This window comes from Berghia stephanieae, chromosome 1 (assembly GCF_034508935.2).
Source record: "Berghia stephanieae isolate SIO BIC M18660-M18661 chromosome 1, UCSD_Bste_1.3, whole genome shotgun sequence".
NCBI lineage: Eukaryota > Metazoa > Mollusca > Gastropoda > Nudibranchia > Aeolidiidae > Berghia > Berghia stephanieae.
Genome location: NC_088360.1, coordinates 68,572,137 through 68,589,382, shown reverse-complemented (window position 1 = coordinate 68,589,382; position 17,246 = coordinate 68,572,137). Strand labels below are relative to the sequence as shown.

The 17,246-nt window shown below is 35.7% G+C and overlaps 1 protein-coding gene across 4 annotated transcripts in view; it reads right to left on the bottom strand.

Annotated features, from left to right (window-relative positions):
- Positions 1 to 17,246, bottom strand: part of LOC144980308 (pecanex-like protein 1) — an 83,531-nt gene that overhangs the window by 39,082 nt on the left and 27,203 nt on the right. For all 4 annotated transcript variants that reach the window (XM_078927981.1, XM_078927973.1, XM_078927967.1 and 1 more), the window contains 12 exons: positions 13,397 to 13,453; positions 13,036 to 13,204; positions 12,657 to 12,787; positions 10,285 to 10,396; positions 8,727 to 9,065; positions 8,151 to 8,304; positions 6,431 to 6,463; positions 5,454 to 5,625; positions 5,045 to 5,155; positions 3,675 to 3,766; positions 2,813 to 2,952; positions 1,742 to 1,862 (listed from right to left, as the gene is read on the bottom strand). In XM_078927981.1, coding sequence (XP_078784107.1) covers positions 1,742 to 1,862; positions 2,813 to 2,952; positions 3,675 to 3,766; positions 5,045 to 5,155; positions 5,454 to 5,625; positions 6,431 to 6,463; positions 8,151 to 8,304; positions 8,727 to 9,065; positions 10,285 to 10,396; positions 12,657 to 12,787; positions 13,036 to 13,204; positions 13,397 to 13,453 — 1,631 coding nt within the window. The remainder of the gene's footprint in view (positions 1 to 1,741; positions 1,863 to 2,812; positions 2,953 to 3,674; positions 3,767 to 5,044; positions 5,156 to 5,453; positions 5,626 to 6,430; positions 6,464 to 8,150; positions 8,305 to 8,726; positions 9,066 to 10,284; positions 10,397 to 12,656; positions 12,788 to 13,035; positions 13,205 to 13,396; positions 13,454 to 17,246) is intronic.

Below are 17,246 nucleotides of genomic sequence, written 5' to 3'. Positions count from 1 at the left end.
GTCACTAACAGGATAGGAAGCGGTACAGAGAGCGTTGAGGTCATCTCTAATTTCACCGCGAAGTGACTGTCTTCTATAAATATCCAAACTATGAGAGGCATTGGTGAGCAAAGCGACTCCATCCGAAATATTTTCCAGTACTTCTTTGTTATCTCCTTTCACCATCTCCATAGCCCTGCAAACAGCAGTAATGCCTTTCATAAGCGATACCTGCACTTTCTGCAAGGATGCGTCCCTCATTCTAGAGGCAGGGGATATCTGTTTAAAAACCTCCTCATTGCATTGGACAACCTCTAGTCTAGAGCAATTTGCTGGCACTGGATATTTTTCAGAGAGAGCAGTAATCGTATCCTTGGGCAGACCGTCACATAAAACCTGTGTAACACCAGTTGAAACATTCTCTGCCAGCACCTTCCCTTTCACTTCTGTCCTGCCTACCACATTCTCGAAATATGAGAATGCCTGCTCCATCATCCCTGCATCTCTACTACTGCCTGGCACCATATCAACTGACCGCGAAAGGTCAGCATTACATTCTACATCTTTACTGCCTGACCGCGAAAGGTCAGCATTACTTACATCTTTACTGCCTGATCGCGAAAGATCAGACTCAATGTCATCATTACATATTGGCCGCGAAAGGCCAATATTGACATTAGCATCTTCCTCCTCCATTTCATTAAAACGGTCAAAGGCCTCCTTCATTTGGCTCACCACTGGCACCAATCCCATCAACACACTGAGTTGCTGTTTTATTTCATTAAAGTCCAGTTCACTGCTACCAACGCTACTACTACCAGCACCGTAACTGCTCCCCTCCGTTTTCTTTCCTTTACCTTTCCCCTTCACACCTCTTACACTTCCTTTCCCAACACATTCCTTCTCGCTCGCCCCGTCTTTCACTTCACCACCTCCTTTCCCTTTCTTATCGTCCGCTCGGCTACTCTCGATTGTTTCTTTCTCCATCACTGACTCGGAACCAAAAATGGCGTTCATTGTTTGTAAACAAAGGGACCGAGATGGCAGGCGATAAATAGGTGTTAAACTATTGTTTAAAATTGCACAAGTTTTACGAATATATACACTATCCAGATGAATGAATTCACAACATATAAATTGAACACAATTCCGTTTGAAAATATAGAATAATAATAATATAGAATTTAAATCAAATTGAAGTTGGTGGGCTCCAGTGATCAACGCTAAAGCAACGCTAAAAAGTGATCACGTGACGCAGCGCTTCCTCCAAGTGGCTCCTATCAGCATTAAAGTAGACGGAATAATATACATTGAGTGGGTGTGAAGATTCGGGGATAATTCTAAAAATGGCTGGTTAGGAGAGTGTTAAGCACCAGTAAAAGTAAGACAACAGATTTATATAAAAGAGAGAACAGGAGTAGATGATAGAAGACATGCACATATGTACCTGGTCTGAAACAAAATCATCACCTGACCTGGATCTTTGCAAAAAATGAAAATACACATGCATTATCACTAACAATACGTAACTAATACAAACATGATATAGATTAGCACATAAACATAATACATTGACAAATAATAATCTCATAAAAAATGCATGACAACAGTTGCCATAACCCAATGGCATGTTGTAATTCCTATCACCCTTTGTGTACATGAGCACTAAGTCCATTTAGATGCAAAATCATTGCAGATAAAACATGTGATAATAAAAAAATACATCATTGACAATTTTTATGACAATGCTGAAGACACTTACCAGGCAATTCTTAAGTTTTTCTGGAAGAGGATCTACCAGCTCTGTTGTAGTTTCAGAATTCGGTTCCTCTGGTTCTTTACTTTTAGTTTTTCCTTCTACAACTAGATCTTTCACCAACATCCTGGAGATTAAAAAATATGCCATTTACTATTCATGAAAGTCTTGTCTACTTTGAATCATCAAAAATGAGCTAGTTTCAATTCAATTCAAAAATTAGATAGATTTCACAACTTGAAAGAATCTTGAATATCTGATACCCCACAAAAATAAGACACTGTAATAAGACCCCGATCTATTCAAATCCTAAAAGCAGGATGGCAAATTTTTGGACATATACTCAGAATAGATGAAAATATACCGGCTAATAATACCTTCTTTACTCCATCTGGAGAGAAAAAGGTAGACCACTCGCATCAATTCACACCTGCTTAAATAGATACCTCCAAACACCTCTTATAGGTGTGCCACTGCTTTGCATTCTACTATCTTCATCATTATCTACATCATGATCACTAACCATAATATTACTTTTAGTTTCTAACTCACTTTCTTTGTTACCAGTATCTAAGTTGAGATCACCATCATCAGAATCATGTTCAATTTATTTCAAAACTGGTAAGAAAAACTCATCTGATTGCATCAATTTATTACAAAACACACAATAACAAAAAAATATCCCTGAAATTCATCCTCAAGTTGTAAAATGAACAGCTAGTTTCAGTTACAGTTGAAGTTACAGGAAGCAATACAGAGTTTATAATTGTATGTGTGCACATTAAGAAGTCAGTAGGCTCGATTCCCTAAAATTGATATAGCGCTTTAAGAATTGTCCTGAAATATTGGATTATGGCTTCAAAGGATTAAACTTTTCATAGTATTTTACATTCACTTTGAACAAAGAGAAAAAGAAAGAAGAAAGAAGAAAGAAAAAAAAAAAAGAGAAAAAGAGAGAGAGAGAGAGAGGAGAGAGAGAGGGGAGAGAGAGAGAGAGAGAGAGGGGGGGGGGGGAGAATAAAAAAAATTGCCAAAAGGGTAGGCAGCTCAGAATAAAATCCCCATGACAATAATCACCATAATACTCCAGGGTCAGCTGCTGAGCGGCTGAGGTGGTAGGATGCTGATACAATAAGACCACAAAGGATGGACATGGCCACTGTCTGAGCTGCCTCATTTAAATCTCCATCACATTTGTATACCCCTTTTCTGATATCCTGTGAAAGAAACATATTAACGAGTTATGGAATAAGGTTTCAGATCATTAAAAAAAAAAAAAAGACGCAAACAACACAAACATAGAACAAACACAAAACAAAACAAACTGTAGCCACATTATTTTGGGTCATGCCCAAAAAAATGCAGAAAAAAGGAACCACAAGATTTTCAAAATACAGACCTGCCAACCCTTTACATTCCAAAAGTGGAATCAGAACGTCAGAAAATAGGAATTTGAGATAAAAAATAGGAATCTGTCACCAATGGATAATTCCCTATAAAAATTACCACCAACCTTGTCACCAAACACATTATTCTGGAACAGCTGGCAAAACTACACATCAGATTGTTAGGCAATGGCATGGGGAAGGGGGAGCAATTAATTTTCCTACTGAGCTCCCTTTTGGCAATCATCAAAAAAAAAAAAAAATCACCTTTTTACCCTCCTCCCCTTCCATTTTTTTTTCATCATTTTTGAAAATCAAAATTTTAGAGACAATGGTGGAAGAGTGAAAATAAGAATGATTCCACAAGCAGAAAGGTTGGCAGGTATGAAAATACTAAAACTAACTATGGGTTATCCAATTTTAAAATTTCCTTTGATAAAGTACTGACACCATCTGGCAATTAGAATAGCACTTCTTGGCAGTAAATGTTTGATGCAATTAGGCAACTGATTGGAAGACATGAATTAAACTCAATTCCCCACAATGCTACTGACCTTGAGTGCAGCATAGGCAAAGCCATACAAGAGCACTACTGAAAGACAGCTGCGGCAAACACAATAGAATGATGATAGAAGACTAGTAGTTGCTGAAATTGAAATAAAAAATCATATACATATTTGCAGAATTATATATGAATTTTCTTTGGCATTAAAAAGTAATATTCTCTTCTGATTCATCAAAGAACATATGTGGAATTTATACTGTTTCTATGGCTTAAAATTAATTATGTGGGGCAATGAGATCTGTCGAGAAAAAAAATTATGATAGGCTAGAATCTCCAAAGGGTGACAAATAATTTTTAAAATCCATTGGATGACTTGGATATACTCTTGACACAATAAACCCGGAAAATATTTCATCCATATACCCATCACTGTGACACGCTTCAACAGTCGTAACATCACTTCCCTCGTAATGATGCATGGTAACTTAGTAACTGGCTCTAAACTATCGGAACAATGAAGGACGCCCTTATGAAATATTTCTCAGACGAGCATAAGAGCATATCCAGAGAAAAAAAAATAAATTATAAATCGGATTTTACACATTCTGATCACGAGACATATGAAAAGTTCTAGCCAGCATGAAGAATAAAAAGAACCGATTTTCTTTGTTTAGAACCACGATGGCCGCCGTTGCTGGGCAACGTGACATCAGACTATTGAATCCAATTACAATAATAGTTAAATCCTATCAAAAAAAGAATGAAATACACACCTATGAGCATGCACATACACACACATATCATGTTTGTTTTGTTTATTTGTTTTTAAGGGTTTTATGGCACTTGCAACACATTTAGGTCATAACAGCGTCAGTGAAAAGGAGGAAAATGGGATAAAAAGTTATAGAATTACAACTAAAGCACCTAAGAAAAATTAAGACAAAGGGGAATTAGTTCAAATAGGGAATAGGTGGTGTAGATTCCAAGAGCACACTATCAGTGTACTTAGTTTGAGTTCACCTAAATGTCTCATCTGACACAAGCACAGACTCCCCACTAACAGGATCACTGACACTAGTCTATTATCATCTACTTTCCCCATAAAAAACAAAACAAAACCCAGTTTATTTGCAGACGAGTTGCATAAAATATTACTCAAAGCTGCAAAACCCTCTAAAAACATTTATTTTTAACGTAAGAAATATCTAGTTTTTGATAAATAGGCCAGTCCTATTATATTACAAAAAAAAAAAAAAAATCACAAGAAAAATCAAAACAAAAAAAAACAGTCCTGATAAAAGCTGATAAAACAACAAGTTTGACAATTCATCTTTCATTTCTTGTTTTAAGCATGAAATGCTATCTTCAAACCATCAATGACAAAATAATAGAGTTCTTAATACAATGAAGACCACTTACCGTTTCCTCCAAAAACATGCATATCGATCTGTTCTAACAAATACATCAAAAATGTATTAACTTGAGGCAGGAGTCCCAAAGTGAAGAGAAGTGGGAAGCAGAGAATAAATACTGTTTTGAGAGGAGAAATATAAAGCACAATTTAAAATAAACTTTAAATGGGACTATGATATACATAATTAAGAGAACTATATTACTCCAATTATTTGTTGCACAAAAAAATGAGAAAGAAAGAAAGATAGAAAGACATAGAAAGAATGAAGGAAAGAAAGAAAAAAAGAAAAAAATAATAAAGAAAAAAAGGCCAAAAGTTTATACAACAACAAAAATCTTTTAAGAACGCAGAAATTTCCATGAAGGCAAATGACAAACAGATCAATGATAGTCAGGATGGATTACAACTACTTACTTGTAAGAAAGTTCCTAATGGATGTGAGAGCGGATGTTATAGTGAATGGAATGCCATACAAGTATATGGGGTCATTGTGTTCTGACTGGGTGCCCAGGTCCAGCAACAAAACCACAGAACAACATACACAAAAATAAAAAGGACGACTGAATACAATTATCCTGTTGTAACCCTGTAATAAAGAGAAAAAAAAAGAGGGAAAATAAAAAAAAAACAAAATCATGAGAACTTGGCTTTTTAATGGCTTTCTTAAAAAAAAACAAAAGAGATAAATTTCAAAATGTTTGTCAAAATCTGAAACTGAAGTCACTCTCATTGCACAATTTATATCTATTTGCACTGGGATTGAGAAAGGATTGGCTTTCGATTTCTTTCCCTTGCCCTTACCAAAAAATGTACCAAAAAAAAAAAAAAATAAAAAAAAACCAAAAAAATTGAGCTCTTAGAAAGGGCAAAATCCACTAAACATGCTCAAAGCGCTTTAGCTTTACAAGGAGTCTCTGACCAACAGCAACATGTAGAACGAGACATGACGCCCGTTAGGCAATATTACAATTTTTTCCCTGACAAAGACAGCACTGTCAATGACCAGGTACTCATTTTACACCTGAGTAAGGTGAGAGATAGTGAGTAAAGAGCCTTTTCCAAGGACTCAACTATGCGCAGAGTGAGGCTCGAACCCAGGACCTTCCGATCTGAGAGTGAGGGTCGTACCACAAGACCACATAGCCGCACACGAATTGATTCCAACCATAAAAGTGGTGTGGTCAAGTCAAACAACACTGTGGCCAAATAGTAATAATAATAATAATAATGATGATGATTATGATGATATTAATAATAATAATAATAATAATAATAATGATGATGATGATCACAACATTAATAATAACAATAATGATGATGATGATCAAATAAGAGTAAAAATAAAACTTTCCTCCTCTGGCAAATGGAAACATAACTTATTTGATACTTACATGCATGGGAGATGCTGCATCTGGCTGGACACTCTGTAAAAAAATGTTTAAATGTACAAATTTACAAAATAATGAAAAATTCACACATATTTAAAGTTTCACAGCAATCAACTTCCTCCACAATGCTTCAATTATTGCCATGTTGAATTACATGAAACCAAAATAATCATTTCAAACACTGCGGGTTGCTAGTTAGAAATACATTTAAACAGCACTTTTTTATTATTTACATTTTCCACCAATGATGACGACCGATCAGGTACATGAATATCTACACATTCAAAAGTGGACTAAGCATGTAAATTACCTTAATGACAATGTTAATAATAATAATAATAATATTAATGATAATAATAATAATAATAATAATAATAATAATAATAATAATAATATAATAATAATAATAATAATAATAATAATAATAATAATAATAATAATAATAATAATAATAAAAACAACAAAAATAATTAAAAAAAATAAAAACTCTTTATGTTGAAACCTCTAATATGGTACATGATTCCACATTAACCAAAACAAACACATGCAAGCGAAAAATGATGCATGTATGTCTCCTTGAGACCGGAATAGGAAAGAAGTTCCAGATGGATTGTTTTGGCAAACGACTATAACCATAATATTATTTTACTTTTGTTTGTCATCTTGCTTGAAGTTTAAGATCCAAAAATCTCAGTACTCTTGTTAGCGTTTATGAATTTAAGGGCAGGATTGCCAATTCAGGAGGCAAAAATTTACTGAACTTTTAGGCAAACACATGGCCGACCCTTTTCTGAGTGCTGAACTCCGTAAAAAGACATAATGTACTGACTTCATTTGAATTAGCAGGTGATTGGAAATATACTGAGAGTTTATAACTTCCATAAATATATTGAAAATTGGCAACCATGTATGGGACAATGGTTTTTCATAACAAAATAGGTCAATTTTGTATTCAACATCAAAAACAGATTGAAAAAAAATATTTGATAAAATAGCTTGTGAAAAGTATGGTATGCTAAAATAACTTCTTAATTGTCAGTTGTCACCTTTAAAAGAAAAATGTATGTATCGATTTGTTTTAATTTTGTCTTTTAGGGTTTTACGGCGGTTGTAACACATTTAGGTTATATCAACGCCATAAAAAAGGAAGAAAACGGGATAGTAAAAAGTTATAGAATTACAATTAAAACACCCAAGAAAAATTAAGAAACAGGGGAATTAGTTTAAATAGGGAACAGGTGTAGATTCCAAAGCACACTATCAGTGTACTTAGTTTGAGATCACCTAAATGTCTCATCCAGACAAAATATATGTCCTCACTAAGAGGAAGACACTCAAATGTTTATAAATCATATAAATGTAAGAGAAAAAATAATACAATACATAACAGTGAGAAGATTTACAAGGAAAAAAATATCATCTCCCAAAACTAACTAAACATTAAAATGCTTTCCTCCCAGACAAGGTATCCGGCCAGGGTCAGGACAAAGCCAAGTAATCTCATTCCTAGACAAAGACAGAAAGCAATTTGGAAAACTGCTATAAGGGGACAGAGGATGCAGTAAGTACCTCCCTGCCCACTATAGGAGGTCAGGACCCCACCCAGTCTGCATCAATGTACATATCAGTTGAATCATGTGAGAAATAACAGAATTGATCAGATTTATAATTACTCCTTGCAAGTTGTGACGAAGTGCGATGCTTACAAAAATATAAAACTTACCTTGAGCAGACTATACTGGCAACCAGCCATGATAAAACAGAAAAGAAGTAAGCACAGGTCGTGGTAAAAATTGGAACAAATCATCAACGCCCCAAGAGCTCCAACACACATGGCCAGTAAAACAGAGACGATATTTTCTATCACAGATATATTTCTGCGAAGTTGGAAGATGAAAAAAAATATTTTAAATGTGATAATTGAGGACATTGTGTAAATGATTTAGTGTATTAAAATTAATAACTGAACAGGGTGAAGGGGGGGGGGAGAGAGAGAGAGAGAGAGAGAGAGAGAGAGAGAGAGAGAAGAGAGAGAGAGAGAGAGAGAGAGAGAGAGAGAGAGAGAGAGAGAGAGAGAGAGAGAGAGAGAGAGAATGAAATTTAAATAAAATAGATATTGCACACTATAGTAAAAAAAAAAAAAGTAGATATTCATTATTATTGTTGGAATCATTTGCATTTAGCAAGATACAAAGGAATAAAGTTAAAAGTGTAAATTAATGATAAGCGTGATAAGATCACAGTAAATAAAAGGAGGGGATAAGGGCAACAAATAGAAAAAACAAATCTCCTTCTTTACCTGTCTAATGCTGCTAACAGAGCAAGACGGTCAAATCGAATTTTGACAAACTTTTTAAGAGGCCATAACCAAAACTTGTAGAAATGTTTTGATTTCGAACCCTTGTGAGCATTTCCATGAGTGGCATCACTATCTGTTGATGAATGAGATGCTTGATTTCTCCTTAGCAGAGCCTGGAAGTACGAATGAAGAGTGTCTTCATGCAGTTGAAACCTTCCCATACCAGATGTCAACTCCCACTCGAGATCGGCTTGTGAAGATGGATCAGCATTTAGCTGTTCTTCAATAACAACTGTTGAATTAGATGCAATGGATGGAAGAGATCCACTACGAAAAAGGCTGTTGAAAATCAAATAAGTATGTTTTAATGACGAGAAACCCCCCCCCCCCCTCCCCCCAAAAAAAACAAAAAAAAAAACAATATACCAAATATGTAGCAGTAATCCTTCCTAGCTTTATCGAGCAAATTTTATTCTGGTTTCTGAACAGTGATAATTTCTTGCTACCATTTAGATAGGACGTGTTTACACTAGATCTAATAGACCCAGATACCCAACCACTGATGCGTGAACAAGAGGTCAGAAAAAAAAAGTCAACTCAACTGAGATTGAACCCTGTTCTTTTGCTTGTCATGCAAATGCTCTTCGATAGACTGAGCTATGGGGACTTCCTGCATTCTATAGGTAGAAATTTCTAGGTAAAATGACAACTAAGGACTAATCTTGAGTGAAGGATAAGAAAGGAGAAACGTACTGACAGGTGTATCTTTTTAAATTTAAATTGAAGCAAAATAACTAATAACGGTCATACTCTGAATTCCCAAGGAAAAGGAAAAGTAGTCCTTCAGAGCCACCAGGCATCATGGAGTCGGAGTTTACTCCAATATCTATGGTGTGAAACAGACAATAGCAATTGCTTGCTACCCTTTGAATAGGACACTAGTTTATCACAAAGTACTTTCCATCAGATCTAATGGACCCAGCTACCCAATCAATCAATGCTGGGAGGACAGGGGGGTCAGAAAAAAATCTCAACTGCACCCGGGATCGATCTCAGTCCCTTTGCTTGTGAAGCAAGTGCTCCACCAACTGAGCTATCGGGATCCCCACTGAGCTATCAGGACCCCCAAGGATAGTAAATGATTATTATAGTACCATCTGATCTGCACCTGATTAAAAATCATGAATGCATCTGAGCTACATCTGGGTGATGGGGAAATATCCCCCTTGTTGTTTTAAATGCCTCAACCCTATCAAGGTAAATGAAAATTGAACAAATTTGATTGCCCATTCATGTGAACACGAAAGAGTTATATAACTGATGGAATTATTTCAATACATCTGAGCTATCAAATAAATTCCCAGTGTACAATCATGTCATATGAAAATTATTAAATGACTATGATTATCTTTCAAATCACATATAGATATAACTTTAAAACTTTCCGACTTGAAATATTTCAAGGGCTGATAGCAAAGAGTGGATATTTCTTAAAAAACTGGAGATATCCACTTGTCACTATCAGCCCTCAATTTTTATTCCAATTGCATATTCTTACCTATCATGTTCAAAATTTTTTCTGGAATCCCCGCCTGCATTCATGTTCATATCAGGGACACTGTTGGCTGCACCACTGCTGTTTTCACCAAATGTGTATGACATCCAATTTCCTGATTAACAAAAATAAAACATGTAAATTAGTTGAAATATAATTCTTCAGTGCCTTTTTGTTTTCTGGGGTCTTTTTGGTTTAAAAAAAAAAAAAAATTAATATTGTAATCCATCAGAGTCAGAAGGTTGGAATTCATTTTGGTTTGTTGTGTTAAATTTTATTGCTAAGTATTTTCCATCAGATCTAATTAACCCAGCTACCTAATCTCAACTGGGTTGTCACAACCTTAAGATTCAATCCAGGATTGAAGCTGGTCCCCTTGAATGTTTGTTTTACAACGCTTGCGACACATCTAGGTCACAAAAATTGTAGAATTACAATTAAGTACACAAGTAAAAGAGAGAGAAAGGGGAAATGTAAATATAGTGAACAGATTCAGATTCCAAAAGCACACTATCAGTATTCTTAGTTTGAGATCACTTTTAAAAGTCTCATCCTGACACCAGCACAGGATCCCACGAATACACTCAAATGTTTACAGAATATACCAAAGCAGAAAACATAACTAACAGTGTATAACAGAGAGATATTTTACAAGAAAAAAAATCACCTCCCAAAACTAACACTATATATTTGACTGTTTCCCTTTTAGCCAAGGGCTCCGGCAAGGGCCAGGGCAAAATCAAGTAATCCCATTCCAAGACGAAGACAGAAAGCAACATAGAAAACAGATATAGGGGGATAGAACACAGAAAGTGCCTCCCTGCCCACTATGGGAGGTCAGGAACCCCACCCAGCCCTTGAATGTGAGTTGATTACTCTACTAAAGACCCCCATAACACCAGTCCTTCAAAACCATAAAAACCATGGAGCTAGATTTATCCCATTTTCTGACGAGCTAATAAAAAAAAAGAAAAGTGTATTTCCACTGATATAACAAACCCAATGCCCTTCACAATGTTACATTTATTCTCCAAGCAAGCTCTATGGAACCACATCTCCATCACATAGGGTACCAGCTGCTGGTCAGGTCTTCTTTTTAAACTGACTCTCTTACAATATTAGTCACTGCCTATAGCCAGGTACTCATTCAAACCTAAGTCGAGTGAGGTAATGTGTGTAAAGTGCCTTAATGAAGGACACAACCTTGGGACCAGAATTTTCCATTACTACTGTCATCCATCCAGCCACTGTCTGTGCTAACATTGCTTGACTTTTGTGACAAGACGAGACACTATACTGCTGAACAACTCAGACAGCAATAAATTCTTGGTACCCTTAGGACAGGATGCTAGTCTACCACAAAGAACTGTCCCCAAATCAAATAGACCAAGAATCCTGATCACATTTTACACAATCTGGGATCAAAGCCTGACCAGGTAATTGTGTAAAGTGCCTTAATGAAGGACACAACCTTGGACCAGAATTTTCCATTACTATTGTCATCCATCCAGTCACTGACTGTGCTAACATTGCTTGATTTTGTGACAAGACAGACACTATACTGCTGAACAACTCAGACAGCAATAAATTCTTGGTACCCTTAGGACAGGATGCTAGTCTACCACAAAGAACTGTCCCCAAATCAAATAGACCAAGAATCCTGATCACATTTTACACAATCTGGGATCAAAGCCTGACCAGGTAATGTGTGTAAAGTGCCTTAATGAAGGACACAACCTTGGGACCAGAATTTTCCATTACTACTGTCATCCATCCAGTCACTGACTGTGCTAACATTGCTTGATTTTTGTGACAAGACGAGACACTATACTGCTGAACAACTCAGACAGCAATAAATTCTTGGTACCCTTAGGACAGGATGCTAGTCTACCACAAAGAACTGTCCCCAAATCAAATAGACCAAGAATCCTGATCACATTTTACACAATCTGGGATCAAAGCCTGACCAGGTCATGCACTCTGCCGTTAATCATAAAATCGAGATTTGGACCAATCTATTTTCCCTCACTATGCCATTACTCTCCGACTACCAAATACACATATGTGACCCTCACGCCTGGAAGCGGTTTTAAGTCAGGATTTGGAAAACTAAAAAAATTGGTTTTAAAGTGAAAATGGTCAAAATGATCAAATTTCAGTTTTTGGTTTTTGATAGTTTCAGAAACTATAATCATTTTTCTATATAAAAACATAAGAATTCAATATAAATAAGAAGGTTTGGACAAAAATAATGTACTTTTGATGTTCCTCTCAAAAGAAAAATAACAAAAACAAACAACAAAAAGCAAAGGAAAGACAGTTATACTTGGATGCATGAATATCAAATCACTGTTGCTAAACAGTTAATCCCTGACCTTGCTCATCTTGAAACCAATGCACAGCACCATCCGTTGTGTCATCATGGGAAGTGGCTAAATGACCATCTTCTCCAACAATGCGATTTAGAAGCTCTGCCCGCACATGTTGTGGTCTTGCCCTACGCCGCCTGTTATTGAAAAAATATTGGAAAAGAAATATAGCTTGGTTAGTATGCAGCTCTGCAATAATTCCACTATAATAAGATTAGAAAAAAATAATCTTAACTTAAAAACAAAGATTTTATTTTCCACAGCTAAAAGCTAAAATTTAATTTAACACTTTTGGATAGATTATTTTATAAGAGCCATAAAATTTTATGAAATTTTATCAAATTTCAATTTTTATTTTATGATAGTTTCATTAATCAATATTTACCTTGCTCTTCTATTAGTCGGACGTATTAACTGTGGATTGACAGGTAAAAGAGCAGAGAATTCTGTAGGAGTGGTTGATTTTCTTTCTTCCTCATGAGCAGAAAGTCGATGGGGTGACTTCTCTGAGCTGTCCTCATCCACTTTCAATTTCAAGGCATCTGGTTTATCTCCTGGAATAAGATGGATGGTTTGTTTTACTACACCATCACTATATCACAGAATAAATACGTGTCACTCCACCCTTACACTAATATGAATCTGATATAAAAATGATTTCATATAAGATGCAGTTTCGAACAATAAATGGAGTTTTATTGGGCATATGATAAAAATATATTTTTTAAAATTTAGTACTTTAATACCTGAGGCTGAATTGTCTTTGGTAGAATACGATAATTCTGGGTCATTGGATCTTGACTCTGGATTGTAAAATACAAATTGGAAGGCATGCAATCAATGCTGTATTGTGTTGATAAAACGAAAATATATAAAGAGAAATTTTAAAAAAATCAAAATTTCACAAACTTGATAATACAGTCCACTCTGAAACACCTAGGAATCAGAGAAAAAAATGTTACGATTAACATGTTGCAATTAACTGAAGTTGAGTTTCCTGTCCACTATTGCAAAATTTTCACTCTGGGTTTACATTCCTTTGTTCTCAAAATCTGTAAGAGTCGAAAGAGATTAGTCATGATGAGAGACAATGAGCTCTCACCAAACCCATTGGTCACAATGCACAGTTGTAAATCTCAAAATAAAGGAAACCACTCAGTCTTTCTTTACAACTGTCATTGTCTACCTGTTGTCTAGACTATGCCCAACCCCTTCGCCTTCTATCTAATAATCACAGATGACCTCATAAACCCATACGGCAAAGCCCCGTCCTCTTTTTTCTCAAATAGAGTGGTGACATTGTTCATTGTCTACCTGTTGCCCAGCCCTCTCACCCCCTATCTAATGGTCACAGATGACCGCACAAACCCATACTGCAAAGCCCCACCCTCTTTTGTCTCAAATATTGTGGTGACACAATCCTGTAATATTAAACCCCACCCACTCTTGATTCTTAAACATGTCATGGTTTCACATTTAATAAAATTTAATGGTGATATTTTGTTTGATTGATTTCTTTAATTAATTTGTTGCGATTAACCAAAGTTTGTTGCAATTAACCTTTTATATAGAATTAATTCAGTTTCTTGGGAAATATTGCAATTAACCGAAAGTTACGATTAACTGTGTTGCGATTATCCGGAGTGGACTGTACAAACAACTACAGATACAACCTTAGCATGTTTGCATGTTAATTTTCAATTTTCTTAACTTACCAACAGATAAAAAAGAAAAACAATTAATGCAAACAAAACCATACCTAGGTGAATAATTTGAACGCGATGTTCACAGTGCGTTTTAGACTGTGGTTGACAGAATTATGATCAATATCCAATCAAGACAGTTTTGGCACAGTGTCAATAATATGCTACACAAGTCAACACATTTTCTGAAGGATTATTTTCCAATTAAGAAGATTAAAATCTCAAATTATTATAGGTTTTCAAATTAGATTATTATCACGAAAAGTAACATTTGAAACATAATTCCCTTTTTTCAGATAATTTTGCATAATTATCAGAAAATAGATGAAAAGGTACATGACATGCATGTTACATTAAGCTAAAGATCTGATTCAGGCATGCCTACCCTCAGTTTCAAACTTCAGGAACATTTTACAAATAAAACTCAAGATGATGATTATGACGATGATAATGGTTATGACGATGTTGACGAAGATGGTGATGATGATGATTGTGGTGTTTTTGGTGGTGGCAGTGGAGCTGATGTTAAACGTGTTGACGGTGGTGGTGATGGTGAGAGCCGTTGATTGGTGGAGTGAGAATTCTTTTTTTCTGATTAGATTAATTGTGCTACAGACCAGTGATATATCAGGTGTGTACATTTGTAAAAAATTCAGTGACACACCAAACAGTTGACACGATGTCATATGGAAGACTTACAATCTTTAACCACTCAATTCGTTAAGATTTCTTATTTAAAGGTGGGCTGGACCAATAAAGTTGTTTACATGTTATTGTGACATTTGGATGTATTGAACAGCGGGCTGGGCCGATAATTGTTTACATAATAATGTGAAACTTGCGTGTGCCTGGCGTAGACTGGGGGAAAAAAAGACATTTTTTTTTTTGCTCAGTTCAAATACGGACATATCAAAACAACCAACGCCCAAACATTTTAAACCTTGATCTTGATTAAGAGACATTTGGACGTATCAGCTGGGCTGATAAAATTGTTTACATAATATTGTGACCCTTTGACGTGCCTGGCGTACAATGGGGAAAAAACATGTTTGTTTTTTTAATTTTTTATTTTGCCTTGTTCAATCCAAATACAGCTAAATCAAACAACCAACGCCCAAACATTTAAACCATAATCTTGCTTAAGAGATTTTTGGAACATAATGGAGGTTATCTTAATTTATCAATACAGTGGAATCCTGATATTGGAGTTGAATTTTAGAGTGTTGATTATATACGGATTCTTCTGTATCATTTAGCTTAAAGTTGGTTCTTTTTTAAAAATCCTGGTCAAAATGAAAATAATCTGTTTTCCCAGTATACTACACCTATGATATTTACCAAAAGTGCAGAGGAAATTTCAAAAACTGCAAAGGCCCATTGACATTATTACTCTACTCATCACGCAAAACCCCCCATTTAAATTGCATTTTGATTTTGATTTTCTTCCATCCTCACCAGTTCTAATCTATTGCTGTGATTGCTCTTTTGATAAGTGAAAGGCAAGTAGATAAAATTGTATGAATTAAGGAAGGAATTGTGACAAAAAGCAACAATAATATACTACCTATAAAGGGTTGATAAACACACACACACACACAAGTCATGGGGAATGAGTTGCTCCATGCATTCCCTCATCAGGGCAAATTGGACCAATTTTCATGTCATACCTTACAAGTTCACTGGTAGGTTTCCTTTTTATTGCTAGGACTCTGCGAGGCACTCGTATACATCTGAGTCAAGTAGGGCATTGCATGTAAAGCAGCTTATCAAAGGACACAATGCCGGGCCATAGTTTTGCGGTCAATGTAACCCTTTCCATCACTAACCAACATAAGCCGACGACACTGGGACATATTATATATTGACACAATTGATATAATTATAATAATGCTGAAAACTTATATAGCGCTATAACTCTGAGAACCAGACTCTGAGCTATATGAGACATGTAACGATCACACAGTGTTGTTTGTTAACAAGCAAATGTCAAGCACATCTGCCCAGATTGAAATGTGTAGTACGACTAACCCAAACACACAATGAATTGAATTGCCGTCTTACCTAAAGTAAGTATGAGGTTATGATTAACACCTATTGTATATTTTGATATAAAAAACGTGCTACGCCATATCATATGTTGTAGTGGTGGTAAGGATGATGTGGTGGTGGTAGGAATGATGACAGTTGTGGTAGTACTGGTGGTTCAGATAAAAGGCAGAAATACCATAATTTCAAATTTCAGGGACATTTTACGGATAAAACCTCAAATTTTAGGAACAATACATTGCACAATAGTAATGACTTCAAAAACAGTCACACATCTGATATCATGAGAATAATATGGTTACAATGGTGCTAGAAGTTATTATAAGTATATGTAGTTACTAATCTGCTTGCAACAACAGGGGTATCCTCACTCACTGTTTTAATATTATATTACTATTACTTGGATAACTCATCAAGATAACACGACCACAGGTGAGAATGACTGACCACAAAAAGGATATTTTTCTCCAACCATTGTGAGAGAGAATAGCTAACCAATTTCCGAATTATATGGTTTGTTGATGGCTGATGATTTTGTGGTGGGGGTGGTTGTAGTAGTGGTGGTAGGGGTGATGGTGTGGCGGTGGTGAAAGTTGTGGTAGTTGTTGCAGTAATGGGGTGGTAGGGAAGATGATGTGGTAGCAGTAGTTGTAGTAGTAGTGGTGGTAGGGATGATGAGTTATTGTAGTAATGGTGGTAGAAATGATGATGTGGTGGTAGTATTAGTTGTGGTAAAGATAATGATGTGGTGGTGGTAATTGTAGTAGTTGTGGTAGGGATGATGATTTGCTGATAGCTGTTGTAGCACTGTTGGTAGGAATGATGATGTGGTGGTAGTTGTTGTAGT